The 22,419-nt window shown below is 39.8% G+C and overlaps 1 protein-coding gene across 5 annotated transcripts in view; it reads left to right on the top strand.

The window, feature by feature from the left end:
* PAM (peptidylglycine alpha-amidating monooxygenase) overlaps positions 1–22,419 on the top strand; it is a 166,169-nt gene that overhangs the window by 136,086 nt on the left and 7,664 nt on the right. For 4 of the 5 annotated variants that reach the window (XM_042455217.1, XM_042455215.1, XM_042455218.1 and 1 more), the window contains 7 exons: positions 1,748–1,864; positions 7,180–7,252; positions 7,815–8,025; positions 8,567–8,767; positions 12,466–12,584; positions 16,651–16,750; positions 21,261–21,314. In XM_042455217.1, the coding sequence (XP_042311151.1) occupies positions 1,748–1,864; positions 7,180–7,252; positions 7,815–8,025; positions 8,567–8,767; positions 12,466–12,584; positions 16,651–16,750; positions 21,261–21,314 (875 nt within the window). The remainder of the gene's footprint in view (positions 1–1,747; positions 1,865–7,179; positions 7,253–7,814; positions 8,026–8,566; positions 8,768–12,465; positions 12,585–16,650; positions 16,751–21,260; positions 21,315–22,419) is intronic. The other variant, XM_042455216.1, reaches the window with a different exon arrangement.

Below are 22,419 nucleotides of genomic sequence, written 5' to 3'. Positions count from 1 at the left end.
GCACTTTTGCGTTCGGCACAGCATGGGCGCACATGCCATTCATCCCCTGGTGGCTTAACCTTCTGCCGTAAGGTTAAAGCCGTGTATGGTGTGCCCGCATATGGTGCAAGCATGCTATATAAGTCTAGAAATTTAGGTTAAAAAACCTGAGTCGACTTATCCATGAGTCAGTGTAAGTAGTGTACAGTCAACTCTTCCCCTGCGTATGGGGGAAAATGCCTAAGCTCAAACCCCATTGGTTGAAACAGGGGAGCGCTTTCACGTTCGGTGCAGCACACGCGCCACGGGCACACACACCATTCATCCCCCTGTGGCTTAACCTTCCGCGTAAGGGTAAAGCCGTGAATGGCATGCACATACCCCTATACCTTTATTTGCACCAAAAAAGGGTACATTGCAAAATACATTGTGTACCTTTTTAAGGACCAAGTCACTGGTACAAAAAAAGTCACAACCTTTTTACAAAAAAAGTTACAAAATGAAAAATATCATAAAATATGTACAGAACTCTCAACTCTCACCCAGATTTTTCATTTCTAAAGGACTATATTTTCTATTTGTGCTGCATGTGTTTAAAGCAATGGTTATTATTCATCTAAATATAAGTGGTAGAAAAGCAAAGCTATTTCTGACTAATTTGAAATGCCTCCTTTTCCTATCAGTAAGGCAGCAGCATATAGGCTTGTTGTAGTTTTCTAGCTACAGTAGTTACTAGTGTTGTTGAGATTATTTATTTATTTATTTATTTGGATAACGAAACCCATTAACTAATACTGTATGCAAGATGTTGAACTAATTGACAGGGCTAGGAACATCTAAACCACCAGTGGATCTTTGCTCTATGTTTTTCTCTTGAATTAGGCACAAAATTGGATTATTCTAATAAAGCACTGAACCTTGGGAAGAGACAGGTTCCTGAGGCAGGAGTATTCCTCCTCTTTGTTTCATCTGATACATACACAAATTGGGATAAAATTCTGACAAAAGCTCCTTCTTGAAATCACACTGGATTTGTAGGATAGCTGCCTTTCTACTCATTTCAGCCTGATTTGGTTAACGGAACTTTGTTCTAATGGCTAGTTTTCCTTGTGTGTAGTTTTAGAAAGAAGTCATATATGCCCTGATGCATTTCTTCTAATACTATTGTTTTACTTAGGCCCTGTACAGACCAGCCTGAAAGGCCAGCATGGGGGCAGAGTCTGAGTCTAGCGTCCTCATGACACATGCCCAACTCCGCCCCCCGGGCGCCTTGATGCCACTCCACACGGTGCACGGCATCATGGCGTGCCTCCAACACTGCGTCCATAGGACATAACACCAAAGGAGCGCCATATAGCCGTGTCTCTGAGGCTATGGCGCCCTCGAAAGGTTGGATTGGGGCTGTGGCTCTGATAAAGCTAGGAAAGGGGCGGTGTCCTGCCACCCCTTTGGGGTGGTCTGTCGAGCCCCTTAGTGGTCTATTCCACATATCCTATGTTTATCTATTTATGTTGGAACAGATGCTGTCAACCAAATGTATATATTGCTGTGCCAGAAAATAAATCTATATCGTGCAAGAAATCCTCAGGCTAGTGAGCCCAGAATTGTTATAATCACAACTGAATACTTGGGCACCTATCATTTGAAATGTTTACAGGATGCTTATAACAACAGCAACTGTGGTTTCTTCCACAAAGAGTCTTTACACGGTACCGACACTTCTAACTAAATATTTTCTATACTAAAATGCTTTTTGCTTTCTTTTCAGCTCCTTTGATAGTCAATATATTTATCAACAAAAGGTGCTTGGACCCATTAAAGAAAGTACAATTCTCGTACTTGACCCTAATAATTCAGCAGTTCTTCATTCCACAGGAAGAAATCTGTAAGTCTTTTTACAATATTCATATATTTTAAGCTAGATAAGTTGTGCATTTTGAGATACATGATGCACATCTTTTTCTGTTATGAACTTTTTATTAAGTTGTGTCAGTGTTTAGAAATAACTGATATTCATTTGCTTGCTCTTTACTCACTCAAATTAACACTAATTCAAATTGAACATTTTCTCTCCCCTTACAAGGAGGAAAAAAGATAACCTGTTTCTTCATTTTAGAAAAAAAAGTGAGATAGTCCAGATTCAGTTTCTTGGGTCAGATTGTCCTTTAAGGAGAAAAGTCATGGTCTGAGAAACTCACCCCCCAAATCTGCCTACCCTCCTCATGCTCTGCTACTTGAAGATTCCTCTCTACCCCTAAGCTGGCTGACTTCTACTACTGAATCTGGTGGGAGGAGAATTAAAAGAAGAGGCAATGGAGAGGTTAGGAGAAGAAGACTACAGAAAACTGGAGAAGGGGAGGGAGAGAGGTTTATCTTTGTTTCCTGTGCTCTTCATTTAAAAATGAAAGTGGACTATATCTTACTCCTGCCTTGAAGCCATATAACCAAGTAGATGTTTAACAAACACATATGCTTGGTTTAAACTCCATGTTGTTATCCATGGCATTTTGTACAGTGTGCCCTTGCCTTATGCAGGGAATCCGTTCTGGACACACACACCCCGCGTAAATCAAATTTCATGTAAGATTAAGCCCCATTCATTTGAATGGGGTGCATCCCCATGGTACAGCGCATGCCTCGGGTGTGCACCCCATTTACCATAATAGAGCTCACCATACACATGACCTCAAGTCCACTAGGACGCGGACACACTCTATATCCACATCTGAAAATCTATATAAATTTGACCGGTCTCTAGGTGTAAAAGTACATTAGGCACAAAGCTTGAAAGAATACTTCTTTAATACTTCTTTAATATTTTGTTTGAACAGATTGTAGAGCTACAAAGTTGCTGACTACACACACACTTCACTTTGTATAATGTGCTAAAATCTTAACACTGAACACCTGAATTGCTGATAGTACATGCAGGTCTCACTTAACATTAAAAAATGAGATAAATAAATTACAACCTACTTCGTTATGCATTTGCTATGGTGTACAAGACTTCAGCTCTCTAGGAATGATTTGTAAGCAATATTTGCACTGTTGTTAGTAAAGACCTAATATTAAAAGTATCAGTGTTTAATGTTGTTGTTTATTACTGTGTTACAAATATTTTATATTCAATGTTGTTTTTAATTCCATATTTAATACTACTGAATTCTGTTGCATTCTATTATATTTTATGTATCCTATCTTAGAATCATATAATCATAGAATCGTAGAGTTGGAAGAGACCACTAGGGCCATCCAGTCCAACCCCCTGCCATGCAGGAAATCCAAATCAAAGCATCCCTGACAGATGGCCATCCAGCCTCTGTTTAAAGACCTCCAAGGAAGGAGACTCTATCACCCTCCAAGGGAGTGCATTCCACTGTCGAACAGCCCTTACTGTCAGGAAGTTCCTCCTAATGTTCAGATGGAATCTCTTTTCCTGTAGCTTGCATCCATTGTTCCGGGTCCTGTTCTCTGGAGCAGCAGAAAACAAGCTTGCTCCCTCATCAATATGACATCCTTTCAAATATTTAAACAGGGCTATAATATCACCTCTTAACCTTCTTTTCTCCAGGCTAAACATCCCCAGCTCCCTAAGTCGTTCCTCATAGGGCATGGTTTCCAGACCATTCACCATTTTTGTCGCCCTCCTTTGGACACGCTCCAGTTTCTCAATGTCCTTTCTGAATTGTGGTGCCCAGAACTGGACACAATATTCTAGGTGGGGCCTGACCAGAGCAGAATACAGTGGCACTATTACTTCTCTTGATCTAGACACTATACTTCTATTGATGTAGCCTAAAATAGCATTGGCCTTTTTAGCTGCTGCATCACACTGTTCACTCATGTTCAACTTGTGGTCTACTTGGACTCCTAGATCCCTTTCACACGTAGTTTCATTCAGCCAGGTGTCACCCATCCTATATCTGTGCATTTTATTCCTTTCTTCTTTCTTTTGATGGTCATTGACCGGAATAAATAAATATAATTACATTTCTTTTGAGAAATACAGCGTGCCCACTTCATATACGGGCGTGCCATACACAGCTTCTGGTTTACGTGGAAGCCACGCTATAATACTTTCAATGGCGCGCACAGCCGCCGTGCACGCATGCCACACCACCGCATACACAAGCCCCATTCATAATGGGGCTCAAGCATAGGCGGAATTCGCCTTATGCAGGGGGTCTGGAACAGATCCCCCACATAAGACAAGGTTCCACTGTACAGCAAAATCCAACTAAGGGTCTTTCCCCAACGCTTAGAATTTGCCTTAGCTGTATTTTATCCTTTGTGGATTTTGGGGTGGAAATAGTGTCATATCTTCCATGTAATACATTTAGATGTGATGTTCACCACTTAAGAATCTCAGGGCGTAGGTACTTTCATCGTTCACTGCTTTTCATAATCCCTGGAAATGTCTCCTTGAAAGTATGGAATATATAGTTTGTAAGCAAGCAGTTGAGACTGTGAGCATGAAGCAGGGAGGGGTTTGAAAAGTTGTTGACTAGCTAATAAAAAGATGTAGTTGACTGGATAGAAAGAATTACAGGTCGAGTCTCCCTGATCCAGAATTCCAAAATTCAAAATACAGTAGGCCCTCCTTATACGCGGATTTGCCATGCGCGGATTTGAGCATACGCGCATGGCAAATCTGGAAGTTGTCCCCAATGGCGGTGCACGTGCACGCGCGCTGCCATTGGGGACAACTTCCCTCCCTCTCCTCTCCTCCCCCCAACTCTTTCCTTCCCTCCCTCCCTACCTCCCTCCCTACTTACCTTTTCTCCCCGGTGCCGCGTCGCTGCTGCTGCCGCCGCCGCCTCAGCCATAGCAGGGGGAAGGCCAGGTGGGGGTTTTGGAGGCAAAGAAGCCTCCAGCCCACCACCCGGCCCTTCTGTGGTGGCGGCGGTGGCGGCAGCAGAGGACCAGCGCAAGAGGCCTCTTCGGCCTTCTCTCCTCCACTGCCGCCAGCACCTCTGTGCAAGGGCCGGGTGGTGGGCTGGAGGCCTCTTGGCCTCCAGTCTGCCACTTGGCCCCTGCATCGAGGTGCTGGCACCGGCGGCGGAGAGGAAGCGGAAGAGGCCCCAGGCGCTCGTCCTCCTCCTCCTCATCTCCGCCGCCATTGCCAAGGGAAAGGCCGGGCACTGCTCCTGGAGGCCTCTAGGAGCAGCGCCCAGCCTTTCCCCTGGCAGCCATGGCGGCAGAGAGGAGGCCTCTGGCGCTGGTCCTCCAGCGCCAGAGGCTTCCTCTCCGCAGCTACATCCAGGAGGCCTCCAGGAGCAGCGCCCGACCTTTCCCTCGGCAACCGTGGCGGTGGAGAGGAGGCCTCTGGCGCTGGTCCTCTAGCGCCTGAGGCCTCCTCTCCACAGCTACATCCAGGGGAAAGGCTGGGCACTGCTCCTGGAGGCCTCCAGGAGCAGCGCCCGGCCTTTCCCCTGGCAATGGCGGTGGAGAGGAGGAGGAGTGCCTGGGGCCACTTCGGCCTCCTCTCCGCCGCCGGCGCCAGCACCTCGATACAGGGGCCGAGTGGCGGACTGGAGGCCAAGAGGCCTCCAGCCCACCACCTGGCCCTTGCACAGAGGTGCTGGCAGCGGCGGCGGTGGAGAGGAGGCCGAAGAGGCCTCTGGCGCTGGTCCTCCGCTGCCGCCGCCACCACCACCACTGCCGCAGAAGGTCCGGGTAGTGGGCTGGAGGCATCTTTGCCTCCAAAACCCCCACCTGGCCTTCCCCCTGCTACGGCCGAGGTGGCGGTGGTGGCAGCAGCGATGCGGCACCAGGGAGAAAAGGTAAGTAAGGAGGGAGGGAGGGAGGAAGGGAAGGGAAGGGAAGGAAGGAAAGAGTTCGGGGAGGAGAAGGGAGAGAGGGAAGTTGTCCCCAATGGTGGCACGCGTGCACGCGCGCCGCCATTGGGGACAACGGGACTTGAGCATATGCGGATTTTGGTATACGCAGGGGGGTCCGGAACGGATCCCCCGCATATACCAAGGACCGACTGTATTCAAGAATCCAAAATTACCAGATGGATGGCTGAGATAGTGCTTTCTGGTGGTTCAGTGTACACAAACTTTGATTCATACATAAAATTAATAGAAGTATTGTGTATAAAATTCCTTTCAGGCTATGTGTATAAGCTGTATACAAAACATAAATGAATTTCATGTTTAGATTTGGGCTCTATCTCCAAGACATCTCATTATATATACGCAAATATTCCCAAATCCAAAAAACTCTTAAATCCAAAACACTTCTAGTCTCAAGCATTTCAGATAAGGGAAACTCAACCTGTACTAGGGATGAGGCCCTGAAAAATACCACTGGATTCCCTTTTGTAGAGGTACAAGATATAGCTTTGTTTTTAAGAATACCAATTTCAGACTAATGGAGTATCAAGTTTCAAAGGATTTGCTAGTTTTATGTGGGTATGTTAAAATAATGCAAGAATGAAAATACTGTTTTGCAAATAAATTGTGGAGAATAAAACAGAATGTCAAAGAAAACTTAGAATGGATCCTAAGTATGTCAATAGAAGGAAATTCGGATAAGGAGACTGACCCAGTCTAGGATGCATTGAAGGGAGTTACCAAAATGTGGGAATATTCACTAAAATTTGTGTTCCTCTAAGGCAATTGGGAAACTGTAGCTCATGGGATGTATGTAGTCATTTTTGTGGCTGGGGTGGGGGGAATTTCATCATGTTTTTCACCTTGTGCCAATTTAAGCATCAGATATATTTGTTCTTAACTTGATAGTTGAAATTGTAGAAACAACTTGGGCAAAAAAATATCTGATTTTGGACAGAAGGGATTTTAGAGTCACCTTCTTTTTCTTTAGTTTTGGCTATATTTAGAAGTAAGTCCTACATATATGTATATACCCAAAAAAAAAAAAAAAAAAGCCTGGAGAAATGTTAATTCCCAAACTTTATCCAGGTGTTTTGAAGTTTGATGGTAGCACCAAGTGCAATTCATTTCTTAGGAATGGCAACAATAATGGTCATAATGATCATAGGGAGAAATGGTAAAAGATCATAGGGAGAAAAAAAGGAAGAGCATGCCATTTCATGAAATCTGCATAAGGAAAACATTTATCATTTAATAATACAAACTTTAAGCTATAGTCAGTATAATGACTGAACAGAACAAATTAGTCTGCATTGGTCTCCCCCCTCCTTCTTAATACAGCTTTCATTTATTTTGTTCTCAGGTTTTATTTACCGCATGGCTTGAGTATAGATAATAATGGCAACTACTGGGTGACTGATGTAGCTCTTCATCAGGTATGCAGAACTGGCTTCTAAAGTACTGTACTAACCCTGCAATTCTGAATTTAACTAGCTTCTGTGTCTTATTAACAACTTGACAGCATCATTTTTCTCAGACTGGGGGAAATTTGCCAAATGTTCCACTTAGTGTAACAATCAAGGATTGACATTTTATGCAGGAACACTACTGAATTAACTCAGTTACATGCTTGGTGATGGATTTCTTTATTGAGCTCATGAATATTACTGTATACATAGTTATCCTTTGAAGAAAAATGTTTTCTAGAGCAGTGGTGATTTATGGCCATTGCCTATCCCTAGGGCATCTCATACTGGTTCATGTGGAGTTCCCAGTAAAGAAAGAAACAATTGTAGCCAATGGGCACAAATATAGTAGAGGTCCCTGGCATGCTGGTGTGGGTGGGGGAGGAATTACCATACTAGTTATCTCCCACAACAAAAGAAAAACTGTTCTGAAGGACAGTCATGTGAGATTTCTTGTAAACTATAATGTTTTATCTTTAGCTTGTTATAACATGAAATTAAATAAGCTATTTTTATCTTTTTATATCGGTAGATATTCAAACTGGGATCACACAGTGTGGAATCTCCTTTGTTGACTCTAGGGAGGGCTTTTCAACCTGGAAGCGACAAAAATCATTTCTGCCAACCCACAGATGTAGCAGTGGATCCAGTTACTGGCAATATTTATGTGTCTGATGGCTACTGTAATAGTCGTATTGTTAAGTTTTCTCCAAACGGAATGTTCATCATGCAATGGGGCGAAGGTACTGAATAGAAAGCAGTTGATCTTTTTCCCCTGAATTTTCTCTTAAAGTGTACACAGATGTAGTGAAGAGGTTTGGTGTTCCCAAGTCCTACTGAAATCAAATAGACTTAAGTGCCTGTGGGTTTAAGATCATGTTCGGAGGAAGGATTCCTATGTCTAGGCTGTACCACTTCAGGCTGCATGTAGCAGAACATGCAATGAAATGTTTATCATACAAAATTCCCTCCATCTGGGAAGCTCACATATTATGGACAATATTTTGCCAGTGCATGCTTGCTTTTGTGTATAAAAGGCATTAGAATTCTTGGCAGAAATAGCCCATTCTTACTCATGCAATATTTTCTTGAAATGAAAATGAAATTCTGATTTTGAGTCCTTGTGACTAGGAGACAGTGCATAGACTGATACTTAGAGTGGTTAGACAGGTGACAGTTTCAAGTTTATATTGTCATATAGTTTTAGCTTACAAATCAATATTACTGACCACAAAATAGTGTGTTCAGATTTGTCAGTCCTTAATTTGACATTTTCTTTTTCAGAGACTTCCATAGGTCAGGCTAAACCTAGCCAGTTCAGCATCCCCCACAGTTTAACACTTGTGTCTGATTTTGGTCAACTGTGTGTAGCTGACAGAGAGAACGGTCGGATTCAGTGTTTTAAACCAGAAACTGGACAATTTGTGAAAGAAATCAGACATCCGTTGTTTGGAAGAGAAGTGTTTGCCATTTCATATGCCCCAGGTAGTGTCTGTATTCAAAAAGTATATATATTTGAAACCTTTCTATCTTGTTACAGAGGAAGATGCAGTCTTTAGATATTTTAATCTAGGATGTGAGTAGGATAATTAGTGTATTACATTGAAGGGCAAATAGTTCTCCCTGCTCTGTGAATCTTTATGGCTTTCCCTCTGTGCACCCTTGAAGCTTATAATCCCCATATAATTCGCCCCGCACACTCAGAACAACCGGAAAGAACTTGCTAGAAATTCCATCATCTAAATATGCTACTACATCCCAGAGGGCCTTCTCAGTAGCGGCCCCACAAATCTGGAACAGTCTTCCCGAGGAACTCCGCCTGATCACCCCCCTAGAAACATTCAAAAAGAGGCTAAAAACTTTCCTCTTCTATCAAGCCTTCCCCTCTGGAAAATGAACTAGTGTACTTTGATCCCATCAACTTTCTGCCTCACCCTTTCGAATGATTGTTTTAGATTTGTATATTGTGTTATTGGTTTTATCTATTTTATGATGTGTTTGTAACTGGTTTTAAATTTTGTGTACACAGCTTTGATCTTCTAGAAAAGTAGTATAAAAATAAAATTTATTATTATTATTATTATTATTATTCCCACAATTTAATATGACTGAAATGTTTTAATTGTATTTAATAAAAGCTTAGATTGTTTAAAACCAAATTAAGTCGGCGTATCTTGCAGATAAAGGGGAGGAGGGAATTTCCAAGTTTAGCTCACATTGAGGAATGTGCATAATACAACTAGGTGATTTTTTTTAAAAAAAATCATTTGTTAAAAGGAAACAGCAAACAAAACACAATAAATGAGGATTTAGCAGAATAATGTCACTATGGGGTTGTACACACTGGCCAAATGTCCCAGCTTTCTTGCAGCCTCTAGTTTAGATGATGCAGGCTAAAACACTCATGGCAGGATTGTGCTTGATCCTGCCTGTGCAGAGATGGATCTGGAGGATCTGGTTTGACCCAGGGGTAAAGAGCCTTTACCCCAGGATAAAACAGCCCTAGTTTTGCTTAGAGTTTCTAAGTAATTCCTTGGCAAAACCAGGCTGTTCAGACAGACCCCCTTCTTAACTTTTCAGTGGGCAATCCATCCAAGAAGCCCCCAGGTCACCCCTTCTGACATGAAAATGAGGCATCTGACCACATGGGTTCAACCAAGCACCCAGTCTCCACCTCTGATGGGGTGAACGGGGGGGGCTTCTCAAGTGGATTGCCCATCACAAAGGTAGGGAGTGAACCCGGGCCCTGGGTTGGTGCAGCAATAGGTATATGAATACCCATCTATTCCTGCACCAATTCAAGGATTAACAGGCTCTATATGAAATATTTTCATAGAAGTCCTTTGTCATTTTGTGGTGTTACCCTAGAATAGGCTTTGGAAGGCTGTTCTTTCCTCTTTGTTCTTTTTTGCTGCAACTCATTCATTTCTTCCTCATTTTATTTTGCAGAGGGGGTGTGTTCTGATGTTCATCTTAGTAATTTTGCTGATTATAGTCCTTTTTAACTAAACTTATTTCCAGAAATTAATGTTCACATTATGGAGATTATCACACGGAGGCATACCATCGCTAAACATGGCTAAATTGTTGGAAAACCATGATGGTGTGATCGCCAATCCATTTCTTTCCCATTATTAAATAATATTGGAGGCTTCCCGCTCCTCTCCCATCATCAAAGCATCTGTGGAGCAACCATTTCTTCAATAACAGAATTTCCCATTATTGAAGAAATGGATGTTCCACGAATGCTTTGATGATGAGAGAGGAGTGGGATGCCTCCATTATGATTTAATAACGGGAAACAAGCATAACTGACAATCACACTATCATAGTTTTCCAATAATTTAGCCATGTTTTAGCCATGTTAAGCTTCTATGTGATAATCTCCTATGTATGTTGGCCTTTAAAAAATCTTATATATAACAAAATTCCATACTTTCTCCCTTTCTGTTTTGCTGACAATCTGTTTCTCACACATACCACCTTTCCCCCACTTCCTGACAGCTATCACAATGTAAAAAAACTGAAGGCAATAATAAATATACACCCATTAGTGTTTATAAATACATGTGTAGCTTCTTCATTGGTGGTTGCAAATTTAAAAAGGTATTTCAAAGGTTATAAAGAGAACAGCAAAATATTTCTACTTCAGTAGAGGAAGAAATCACAAATCTTGGCATGAGTATAAGAATATTGGGATTCAAATATCTGTTAGCAACCAAAGCATAAAGGAGGGAGCTATAATGTGAGAGCATAGGAAAGCTTCCTTCCACCTGTGTTAGCACCCCTAATATAAATCTTCACTCTTCAGCCTACAGCTGTTTTTTTGTTGTTGTTGTTGTTGTTGTTGTTGTTTTTTGAACTGAGAAATTTATATTGGAAATTGAAGTTATGGTATTCCTGCAACAGCTGTTGGTAGTGTAAGAGATAAAGGCACACCTTGCCTGGAGCTGTTTCTTAAGAGTACACAAGAACAACATAAGAAAATGGGGGGGGGGATGAATAAATATTCCATTAGTAGCAGTTTGGTTTTTTCCCCCCTCTCTTTAGGGAGATCTTTTTCTATTAAAGAAGAGATCTCTGCTGGAGAGGTAAGAATTGCCTGAATATAGTTTAGTCATTAGAAGGTAATTGTAAATAAGTCTTTAAAGGTGCAAAAAGGCAAAGAACAAAAGTCACAACTCCAGCGTTTCAAGTAAGAGACAGTGCCTACAGGTGAACCCATTGAAGACCACTAAAAGATGAGCCGATTGGCTTTAGTAGAATCCAGCAGGGGGAAATTATAACCAGTAAACCTCATGAGTAATGTTAATACAAGTCTTTATGTATGGTATGTATCTTTTAGTATGTGACCTATTATTTATTTTATTGTAAAAACACACAGAGACCCTGCTGTCTTATGTTCACTGCTAAATCTCTTTCTCCTTTATTAAGACTTCTGTTAAGGTTATGCAGGTAGGTCTGAGTCATGCCCACACTGCTTCAGTTCTTGGCTTAGTCATGCATTATCAAAATGCCATTCTTTTATACTAGTGCTGGAGTGAACAGGGTCTATTACACCATGAATATATTGGCTATAGATTGCGTCTCAGATCCTAAATAACACATGAAGGATGCTGTTTTTCTTAGCCAGTTATACAGGGTTCCTCTCCCTGTTTGGATTAATTCTTTTCAGGAATGTTACCTGAGTATCTGTAAAGGTTTGTCAGTTGATGTCGGGGGACTAAGGGATGAGAAAATCACCTTACCCACTCTACTTAGTATCCTGCCGAAAATGATTGGAATCTGAAGTATATATTTTGATGATAATCAGTAAAAATGCTGCAACAATTGCTGTAAAAGAAGTGAGAGGATGGAAAGCTAATATCTCCTGATTTTCCATGCATTTCTTTTGCATCACATTTTCCTTAATTCATTGATTTCAAGCTCAAACACTCCAGTTGTTTACTAGCACTTGTGGCTGTGAAATAGTTGTAATGTGCTGAGTGAGATCTGAGTCCATTCTCACTATTGAACTACTGTTATAGGAAGCCATGGGGTCCTGCATGTCTATGGTTGGCAGCAGTCTGGCTCTTTCAAAACAACCTTTTCCTGCCCTATATAGTTGTGCTTAGACTGTGTTGTGAAAAGGAAGAATACACTCACCACATGCAGATCACTAAAGAATGAATGTATGTTTGTAGGTGGTCTGCTGTTTGCAGTTAATGGAAAGCCTTACCCTGGAGACAAGGAGCCGCTGCAAGCATTTATGATGAACTTTTCAACTGGAGCAATCATTGACACTTTCATTCCACTTAGAAAGGTAACATGTTATGAAACTTCACTTGGTTTTATTAAAAATTCATGAACTCTCATTTATTTTCCTTTCCATGCCTCATGCACCTTTCAAACTTTAGTATGAAAATTCTCAAATTACCTAGAAGGTGAGACTTAGTTATGCTGCTTCATTAAATCCTGGATGTTAGATTGTAGAGCTATAGTGCTTATATCCTGTTTCCCCAATCGCAATACTAAGATGAGGTTCCGCTCCCCAAAATTGTATCTTAGCAGCATCTTCATCCAACATATGAGATTTATTCAAGGACACAATTGCATGATTTGGATGTGACATTCAGGCATGGTTATAGCATTGTGGTAATGAACCTTTGGCCCAGCTCTTATACTACCATGGCACAGCTTCTTCTTGGCTTTGCAAAGTGAAGCAGGAGGTGCACAACTGTGAATCAAATATTGTCTTGTCTCCCCTTATGCTTCAGTCAGACTGTGTTGTTAAAGTTTGTAATCTCTGTGTGAAGAGTCGTACAATTTTAATGCTCATTAAAGAACTGAGCTTTTTTTTCTAAAATGGACAAATTTTTATCAGGAATTGGGGGTGAAGGTGTCCTGGCAAAAACAGAGGGTAGGGGACAGGTGGTCACTGTCATGCCTGTCCAGACTCCATTTCAAATGTGAGGGAGAAGGACATGTTTGCCCTAAATACAAGGAGGCAGCTTAAATCTGCTCTTTGTCAGTTTTCTCTTTACAGAGTTTTAATAAATTGTATAGAGGAAATATCCCATTAAAAGTGGTGGAAACCTGTGCTTTGAACTTAATTTAACTTTATTAAGGTTTGATTAAACTGTCTTTTGAAAATAATGTATTGGTTGATTTCAATTTTAAAATCTCTCTGTGATGATTTTCAGTGCCCAATAGCATTTACCAGAAAAAAAACATAAGAATGAATAATATATTCCCAGCCAATATTAAAACAGATTTTTAAAAAGAAGGGGGGGGGGAACCAAGATGTTACTCTTTATCTCCAAATATTAAGCGATAAATGTCAAGTTCAAGGGAACCGATTATTTGCCTATAATTTTCAAAATATTCAATACTGACTACAGTCATGGATGATATACTTGGCTAGAGTTATTCTCAGAGCATTGAGCTGCAGTTAGATTCTAAGTGAGCAATAAGATAAACAAGCCCCAGTTGTAAATTTTGAATACATTCTTGTTTGCTAAGCAGAAAGGCTGGACCTTTTGAGATTTTCTGACTGATCTCTGTTGCTTTGGAAATTGGAACTTTCATGAAAGAAATCTGAAAGAGAGTGAATTTAAATTTCATACTGATAAAGTGCCTACATTATTGGGAACCTGTGTCTGTTGAGGGATCAATAACCTTCTGTGGTTATAGAGAGATGAAAGGTTTTTAGAGGGGAAAAACCTTTAAAGCAAGAGAATGCCTCTCTAGAGAGATTAAGATAGACAGAGAAGCCATCTGTACATGATTCTTACTCTTGGGTCCTAGCTTTGCATTGCAAGGTTAATAGAGCATGCATGAAAGCCTTTGGAAAGCATTTGCATCATAATGATGGATCTTGATTTGTCTTTCTCTTGTTGTTATCACTGTTTTATTAATAGTTTTAAAATTGTAACATTTTATATTGTGTGTGTGTGTGTAACATATTAGCCAGCTCCAGAGCTCGGAGGTTGTGATAAAAACTGATGAATGCATTCATGCTTATGGTCATAAAAATGACCAGCTACCCCTCTGTTAATACACGTGTGTGTGTGTGTGTTTATGCATAGTAGTTCAGCAGTGATTAAACTGGACTTCCTTACACAGGCTGAGAGTTTGCTCAACACACAATGGCTTATTGCTTTACATGGAAAGTCTTTTTATTTAATTATGCTGTAGCCACAAATAGGTAGAATTCAAGCCAGGAAATAAACTTGATTTGTTAAGCCAAAAAGAGAAGAGTGATGTTTTACTAGAATTGGACCAAGTCTGCACATTATTAGTTTTCCCTTTAATGTTCTTTTCTATTCTGATCTAACTAAAACTACCTGTAGAAGAGCTTTGACAGATCAGAGAAAAGATGTACACCGTTCTGCTCACACAGAATCCCACAGCAAGCTCTCCTGCAGGACATGAGTGCAACATGACACAAGGCATGCAGTGTTCACAAACCACGGGATTAAAAACTGATTACTAATCTCTTTTTTGCCATGGTTATAAGAGCAGGAGGATTGTGTTGAAAACGTACAACTAATGTGCCTTGAATTATCCATTCCCTATATAAATATTTAAACTTATTAAAAACTAGTAATTGAAATTACAATTAAATAGTATTTATTGCCTGTTAAACATTAATAGTCATTATCTTTGAAATTAGGATGCAGGCTTCAAAATTATCTAGGAGAGTGATGGAAAACCTTTTAGGGACCGAGTGTCAAGCTCCCAATTGCATTCCCCCTCTTACAACAAAAGACTGTACTTTGAAAAAGGAACAGCTTTATTGAAAAAGTAGATACATACAATAGAAGTGACTTTTTTGTCAGGAATGAAAGTAAGCATTAACATATTATTTTTATAACCCCATAAAGCAATCCCACCCCATCAAACAATAAAGCAAAATAATTGGACATCTCTTTTCTGTGCAGTGATGAATCTCCGCCCTTTTTGATGTAATGTCCTCCTGTCCAGGCTCCTGGCAAAACTCTCAAAACAATTAAACTCTCAGACTGCTTTATCTCCCCACTGCACCTGTGACCTTGAGTTTTAAACCTTAAGCCACAACAGAATTAATTAATATTAAACCTTAACAGCATATATATATAAACATAACTGGAAACCCCATCACCCCAACATAACATAACAGCATATTAAAATATAATAAACATATTATCGTTACACCACACCAGCAACATATTAACTCTCCATGTTTTAGTTGCCCCTCCCATCACAGAGACCAGTCTCTAGCCTTAAAGATCAAGCCTCTGCTGGCAGGGTAACTCCTTCCACATTCCAACCTTAACAAGCAATCACAATCTTTAACATCCAGTCTATCTCTTTCTAGCACTTTCTAAAAACCCATTATAAAATCTAACGTTTTAATCAACTATCAACTTAATCTTACAATAACTCTAACAAAACCCTAATCCTATAATCTCATGACAGGAATCCCTAAATGAATAAATGCATGAATGAAAGGGATTCATGACACCCGAGTGCCCAAACTAAAAGACCTTCTGGCACCAGGTGTTGCCCGGTGCCGGGGGCGAGACTTCAGGGGGGTGGGATTTCTGGGGTGGGACTTCTGCCCTCTGGGGGTGGAATTTCATTGTCTTCATTCTCTCCCTCTCCAGAGGCAGCTGAAGGCCCAGGACAGCCGGGAAGAGGAGGAATAGGCACGCTCCTGTTCCTCCTCTTCTCTGCCCTCCCCGTGCCATGAAAATGTGCCATAGATTCACCACCACCAATCTAGGATATTTCCAGGACTGAATATCCTTGGGTAATAAATGGGTGTTCTGTTCACTTGTAGTTATAATGCTGAAGGCGGAAATTGTGCTTTGAGTTTTGTTCCATTTTTCACATGTCTTACTTTTCCTCAGTCACATCCCTTCTGAGAGGAAATTGTCTGTAGTTTATGCATTCAGATAGCCCTTTTTAAATTGTCAGCCATTTGTGATGGGAAAGGGGAAGAGAATGATAAAACATTCCTTTGAAGATGCCAGCCACAGATGCTGGCGAAATGTCAGGAAGAAAATCTTCTAGAACATGGCCACATAGCCCGAAAAACCCACAAAAAACTGTGACAAAACATTGTCCTAGGCTAACCAGAATGGCCATTTTGTTTGAACTCATGTAAAGCTGTAGGAAATTATTTTCATTCATATTCATATAAGGAAAGAAAAGTCTTATCAGTCAATCTTGTTAGACCTCCTCCATGCTCTTGCACATGCTAATTGAACTTGAAATTGTTTCAGTTATACCAGACAAATGTCTAATTCCACATCCCAGTTTCTTGAGTGAATGGATTTAAATGGTCAGATTTTATTCTGTTATGTCAGTTTTCAGTTTTAATACTTCGCTGTTTATCTTGACAGAATTTTGAAATGCCACATGACATCATTGCTTCAGAAGACAGATTGGTGTATATTGGTGATGCTCATTCCAACACAGTATGGAAATTTACATCCACAGAAAGTAAGTTATGCTTCAAAAGCATGCATCATTATTTTCAGGCATTCAAACTTCACTGGTGACTTTGTTTTTGTAATCCATGGTTACAAGATGCCTCTTCACTGAGACACTGAAAAAATGTTGGAAAAGTATTTGAATCCTGCCCAGAATCTGAATAGCAGTGCTATAAAATTTCCTGAATGACAATTGTGATCTCTTGTATCTAGTTCTTTCAGCAGTAAAACCTTGCAGTTGCAGCCTGATTTTTATTTTTAATTGAATGTGTCGGTGAGAAAATTGGGAATAGCTTTTCACTTTTTGATCTTTTAAAGGTTCACCAAGAGAATCTGCAGCATTAAACATTGTGTTGCCAAGCTTGGCTTATTAATCCTGTCAGAGAGACTGCTTCATCCCAAACCTGTCCCTCAGCATCTGGCATTCAATGTCCATTGACAAGCCAGCTGAGAATTGTAGGCACTTCACTGACCGAATGGCTTAATTTTCACTTTCCTATGCCATTTTCACATCTTGTTAACCTAAATAAGTTGCTCCCACTGGAACACTTGCTGGTACTTGGCCATTAAAGCTGGCACTTGCTACTAGCAAAAGGTGTCCCCTTCAGTACTTCAGCATTTTTATATGCATAAACTCACTATTTTATTATCTGCTGATTTTTTCACACAAATTTACATACTGTATTATTTGTCCAAAGAAATAATGATCAAAGTAAAATGCATCCTCAATGAGAGTGATACAATTAATAATAACAAAAAATTGGAACAAAAATAGCTAGAGTAAAACAAAGCCAAGTAAGGTTTATATATAGTATAGAGACTGCAGACCAAAGTTTTCCATTTGTAACAGCTAGAACAAGAGATGAAATTACCTGGTACGAGATGGGCATTTTATTTTCTATTTTTGTATTTCTTTGGATTCTGCTGCACTTTTTGATCCCAAAAGTTCATTAAAGTATCCTAAAAATATTATAAGATTTTAAATGAAGTCTCTTACGCAACACAATTTCACAGAATCTGCTGCCATGTGAGAACATAGCATTGTTTTGAAAAGTGGGCTGGCATTATTTCCCTACCTCCCAAAAATGGCTGTACCCATCTCTCCTACCCACATGCTCCTTACTCTTTGCAGTTGATCTGTTGTTTGTTTTTACATTTTTCATCCCTCCACCCCAGAGATGCAGGGTTTGTCACTGTCCTGCAGCAAAAACAAGATTATCCTGGTTCATACGGTGAATTGTTGAGTGCTCTTATGATAGTCTAAAAGTTACAATGGGAAACCAGTTGTGTCTGCAATAAGAGTATTGAAATTTCAGCTTTTTAACTGGAAGCAAGGTTTTAGAAAACTTGAGATGGGTTAAATTTAAACTACTTGACAGATTTACTGTTTAATTTAAAAGAATAGAGAATTTGATATTCACAAGTCCTGAACCCTGGTCCTGGGCTAGTATAGTCATAGAGTTGATAGGGACTGCGAGGAACATTTAGTATAATCCCTTGCTATGTAGGAAAATCCAGCTAAAGGACTCCTGAAAAAAGGCCACAGCTTCTGTTTAAAGACATCCAATGAAGTCCACCACTTTGCAAAGCATACCGTTCCACTGCTGAACAGCTCTTACCATCAGGAAGTTCCTCCTAATGCTTATGTTTTACTTCTTTACTTTGATTTTGATTCCATTGGTCCATGTCCTAGATAATAATATTTACATCCTTTCAGATATTTTTAAATGGCTATCATATCACTTCTCAATCCTCTCTTCACCAAGCTAAACATACTCAGCTCCCTAAGCTGTTCCTCCTAGGGCTTGGTTTTTAGACCTTTAAATCATCTTAGTTGTCCTCCTCTGAACATAGTTGTCAATGTCCTTCTTGAATTATTGATACCCAGAACTGGATACAGTATTCCAGGAGAGGTGTGACCAAATTATAGAGTGGCACTGCTACTTCCGTCAGTCTGGATACTATAATCCCACCGGTGCAGTCTAGTACACTGGGCCCTTGTTATCTGTTGGGGTTTGGTTTCAGGAGCCTCCATGGATACCAAAATTATAGTGAATGGGGCTTGGGCATGTGGCGGTGCAGAGCACGCGTGCGGCGGCTACATGCACCACTCAATGTATTACAGCACGGCTTCCACATAAACCAGAAACCACGTATGGCACGCCCATGTAAGGAGCGGGCAGACTGTACTTGATATCATTGTATCCCTTTATTAAATGGTAAAATAAAGGTTTGCTTCTAGAGATTGATTATTATTATTATTTGCATATTTGCAGAATGTGTTGGATCCATGAATCTATGGACACAGAGGGCTAACTGTATTGCATTGGTTTTTTGGCCACTACATCACATTGTTGACTCAAGTTTAGCTTGTGGTCTAGTAAAACCCAAGATCTTCTTCACATGTATTGTTGTTGAGATAGATTTGCCCATTTTACATTTGTGCATTTCATTCCTCCTGTCTAAATGTACCACCTTATATTTATGTTTGTTGAACTTCAAAGGTTTTGTTACTTTTACCCTAGCTCTCCACTCTGTTATTAGCTACCTCTCTTAAATTGTTATCTGCAAATTTGGTAACTGTGCCCTCTATTCTATCATCCAAGTTCATAAAGATGTCGAACAACATCAGGCCCTAGGCAGAATCTCATAGGACCCAACTTGTAATTTCTTTTCAGGATGAAAATGAACCATTGGTGAACAGTATTTGGGTTTGGCCCATCAACAAGTTAAAAAATTATCTAATAACAAAATTCTGTAGCCCATGTTGTTCTAGAACACCATTTTCTCTATAGAAAACAATGTTTGAAGACAGTCATGTAGGTTTTTTATTCAAGGTTTCTGGGGTTTGCATAACAATGTAATTATCTGGAAAGTGCTTCTGCCAGAAAAATCCATCACACAAAATAATATTTTTGAGCAAAAAACACTGGTTTCAAATAGCTACATGGAAGTTTTTTAATCTGCAAAATTGCTATTTTCTGCACAAAAGTCAGCTATTTAAACACCCCAGTAGCCCTCGTGAAATAATGTGGGGGTTTGCACTCTTTTTGCACCAAAAAACAAACAAACATGCATCTATTTCTGTGCAGAATAATTTTGTAAAAGAGTTCAGAATGTGCAAATAGTGACTGAGAACTGCATAAACATATCTGATTTTTCCTGCAACAAGCAGGAAATAGTATAAATTATTTTTCCTTATATTCAAAGACAAAATAATTGAATATTTGGCATCTTTAGTGGGAAAGTATGTCTGATCTCAAGCACTTCAGTCGGTTTTTTTTTTGGGGGGGGGGGGCGAGAAGGAAAAATTCTTGTACAATTAACAGTATACAGTAATCTATTGTTACATTAGGAAAGATAAAAATGTATGACAGTAATACATCATCATGAAATACAGCATTATATTATCTTCAGCTTTTCAGAAAGATTGATGATTCTATAACTTCTGGACTTTCTTGTACATTCTTTCAAGTATCAGATAGTAACCAGATTGTAAATTAAGAGCAGTGAGAATCAAAGCCTTTGAAAACAGGAGGACTCCAAGCGTAAGCTTTGGTGAACAGTATCTGTTCTTATGAAGAACTGCTTCAGTTTCCCATTGCTCCTAGTTGACCCCATTTCTTCCAAATTATCTGATAAACCATCTCATAACAAATATTTAACTAAGAATATATTGTGCAAATTAGGAATATGTTCTCTTATTCATACTATTGATAACATATCTTGATCACAAAATACAGGTTTCATTTAAACAGAATACTGTGGTGAAGCGAAGTGAATGTGTGTGTAGTGTATTATGTTGGGCTTCTCTCTAGAGAGATTTTCTTGTGTTATTTTAACTAATCTGTTTTGACACATGCCATGTTTAATCTTGACCTGACTATCTTGCATCCTGGCCTGGAAATCTTTGAAATCATAGTTTTTAAATTTAACTAGATTGTGTTTTCCCCCCCGTTATTTTGATCGTTCAACATGTTCTTATTGTTACTCAGTCCAAAGGTTATTCTGAATTACTGGTAGTGAACAAATAATTGCTACTGTTACTATTATGCCACTGGAAAATAAAAGATAATGCTCTCTAGCTCTCCCAAATGGCTAATTCAAATATTGCATCTTGGAAATTCTGAAAAATGCAAAATACTTTACAAAACAATCCTTCCTTGCTGCAGTGTGACTTCTTCTTTTCTCCTCACGGTTCTATTGCTCAGTTGGAATTAGCATAGGCCCCCAGTGATGAGTAACAGACCAACTACCTATTCCTGTTTCATGGTCATGATTATAGAGACCAAAAAGGTAACTCCAGTCCAGCTCATTACTGCAAAAAGTAAGTAGTTGTCAAAGTAATTCATAAGAAACTGAGATATACTATCTGCAGTGTATTCCCAATTAAGACCCACACTGCTAATTTTCTGTATTGTTACTGTATGTGATTTGCAAAGCCAATTGTTTGTCTCAAAGGGTAGTCTTTAATGCTTCACACAACTCACAGTGACCTTAAAGTCATTTTTGTGTTGCAGAGATGGAACATCGGTCTGTTAAAAAGGCTGGGATTGAGGTTCAGGAAATAAAAGGTTAGTTTTTCCTCAGTGATATTTTTACTGGTGAAGGGGATGAGTTGTACAATTCTTAGTTAGGTGATCCTCCTCTGTAGTTTTGTAGTGACTTCAATTATTCTGTTCACAAATAATTGTCTCAAAATAATTGTCATTTCTGTGAACAAATTAACACAACTGGACACTATGACATATATTAATATCCTTAAATCCAAAGCACTAAGTTGTGATTCATTTCTTGTTGGCAATGAAAGTAGAGCCAGACCATATCCATTACTTATTTAGAAGATTGTTCAATGGACTGGGGGAAGGGGGGAAATGAAGTCTGGGAAGATTTTGTCTTTGTAACAGTACCATATATATTTTTAATGTGGGTCCTGCTAAATCCCCCCATTTCTGTTTCTTCTACTACAACGTCTTTGTTGGAAATATAATCACAAGAATGTGAGTCTGAGCGATCTTCCCATCACTTTCATGCTCTTTTGAACATTCTTTGTGGATTGCTTCAGTTTCTCCATTTACATTGTTTGACTATGCCTCTCTGTATTCTTTTATTTTCCTATCAGGTTCTATGGGCTGAAGGGATTTTACAAAAAAATGTGTTAGCTGTAGGAGTAAGATTCCTCAAATTAACTGCCATTCAAATTGTCTCTTTTGCTTTAGTAAAAATTAAACAGTTGACAGTTGTCATAACTGTAGAGCATTTCCCCTCCGCCCCCAAGCCTGTCAGAATATAGCATTTAGAATAAAAGTTTTCCATTGGAAGTATGCAGCAAGGTCACAGCCTTGGCTACTAAAAGTTGGCCACTTTTTAGGGTGTTTGTGAACATTTGCTCAAGATCATAAGGTCACTTGGCCATAACATCACTTCTGTTTGCCTTGCTTTCGAGGCATATAGGATAGAAGGAAGCATCCCTTGGATTTGATCACATCTTTGAGTTTGTCTTCACTCGATTTTCAGCCTTCAGTGCTACAAAAAACAAAACAAAAAATGAACACCCCCTGGCATTAGCACTCTTCTACAACTCCCTATCGATTGTTGGATCTTTCTTCCTGCTAAAGGACTAAGGGCCGAAACAGACGACCTTTAAGGGGCAGCTTGAGCTGTCCCTTCCAAAGATGA

This window comes from Sceloporus undulatus, chromosome 2 (assembly GCF_019175285.1).
Source record: "Sceloporus undulatus isolate JIND9_A2432 ecotype Alabama chromosome 2, SceUnd_v1.1, whole genome shotgun sequence".
Classification (NCBI taxonomy): domain Eukaryota; kingdom Metazoa; phylum Chordata; class Lepidosauria; order Squamata; family Phrynosomatidae; genus Sceloporus; species Sceloporus undulatus.
The sequence above is the reverse complement of the archived record's forward strand: the minus strand, read 5'-3'. Positions and strand labels throughout refer to the sequence as shown.